This window comes from Theobroma umbraticum, unplaced genomic scaffold (assembly GCF_002168275.2).
Source record: "Theobroma umbraticum cultivar Fairchild unplaced genomic scaffold, ASM216827v3 scaffold_50.0, whole genome shotgun sequence".
Classification (NCBI taxonomy): Eukaryota; Viridiplantae; Streptophyta; class Magnoliopsida; order Malvales; family Malvaceae; genus Theobroma; species Theobroma umbraticum.
Genome location: NW_018397261.1, coordinates 1106343 through 1106900, shown reverse-complemented (window position 1 = coordinate 1106900; position 558 = coordinate 1106343). Strand labels below are relative to the sequence as shown.

The 558-nt window shown below is 34.4% G+C and overlaps 1 protein-coding gene and 1 long non-coding RNA gene across 2 annotated transcripts in view; both read left to right on the top strand.

The window, feature by feature from the left end:
- The window catches only part of LOC110418559 (uncharacterized), a 7210-nt gene that overhangs the window by 3996 nt on the left and 2656 nt on the right, over nucleotides 1–558 (top strand). The window lies entirely within an intron of this gene.
- The window catches only part of LOC149527077 (uncharacterized), a 2750-nt gene that overhangs the window by 522 nt on the left and 1670 nt on the right, over nucleotides 1–558 (top strand). Inside the window, exons 1-2 of the mRNA XM_089783721.1 lie at nucleotides 1–157; nucleotides 388–513. The exon at nucleotides 1–157 is cut by the window's left edge and continues 522 nt beyond it. Coding sequence (XP_089639847.1) covers nucleotides 1–157; nucleotides 388–513 — 283 coding nt within the window. The remainder of the gene's footprint in view (nucleotides 158–387; nucleotides 514–558) is intronic.

Genomic DNA, 558 nt, shown 5'->3' with positions numbered 1-558 from the left:
ATGGATGTTAAGGGAAAGACGAAAGACAACTTAAAGGCACGACAAGATTTGAAGGTGTATTGCAAGTGGCTAGAATTGAAATTGGTGGAAAATAATGAAAAAATTTTCAAACGTAAGGCTTTGTACACCTTAAATAAGGAGGAAATAAAAGTTCTTTGTGCTTGGGTGAAATAATTGAGATTACCTAATAGCTTTGTGTGGAACATATCTCATTGTGTTAATGAGATTGATTGCAAATTTTATGGGATGAAAAGTCATTATTTGCTTGTTTTTGTGCAACGATTGCTCCTAATTGTCTTATTGATATGGTGCCTCACTCAATTTGGGATGTGATTACTAAGATATCTCACTTTTTTAGAGATTTATGAGCAACTAAAATACATGTAGATCAAACGAAAGCTTTGGAAGGAAAACTATGTGAAACTATATGCCAACTAGAAAAGATCTTTCCTCTCGGTTTCTTTGACTCTATGAATTATTTGCCAATTCATTTACCTTATGAGGCAAAGCTTGGTGAACCCATCCAGGATTGATGGATGTATCCATTTGAGGGGTACT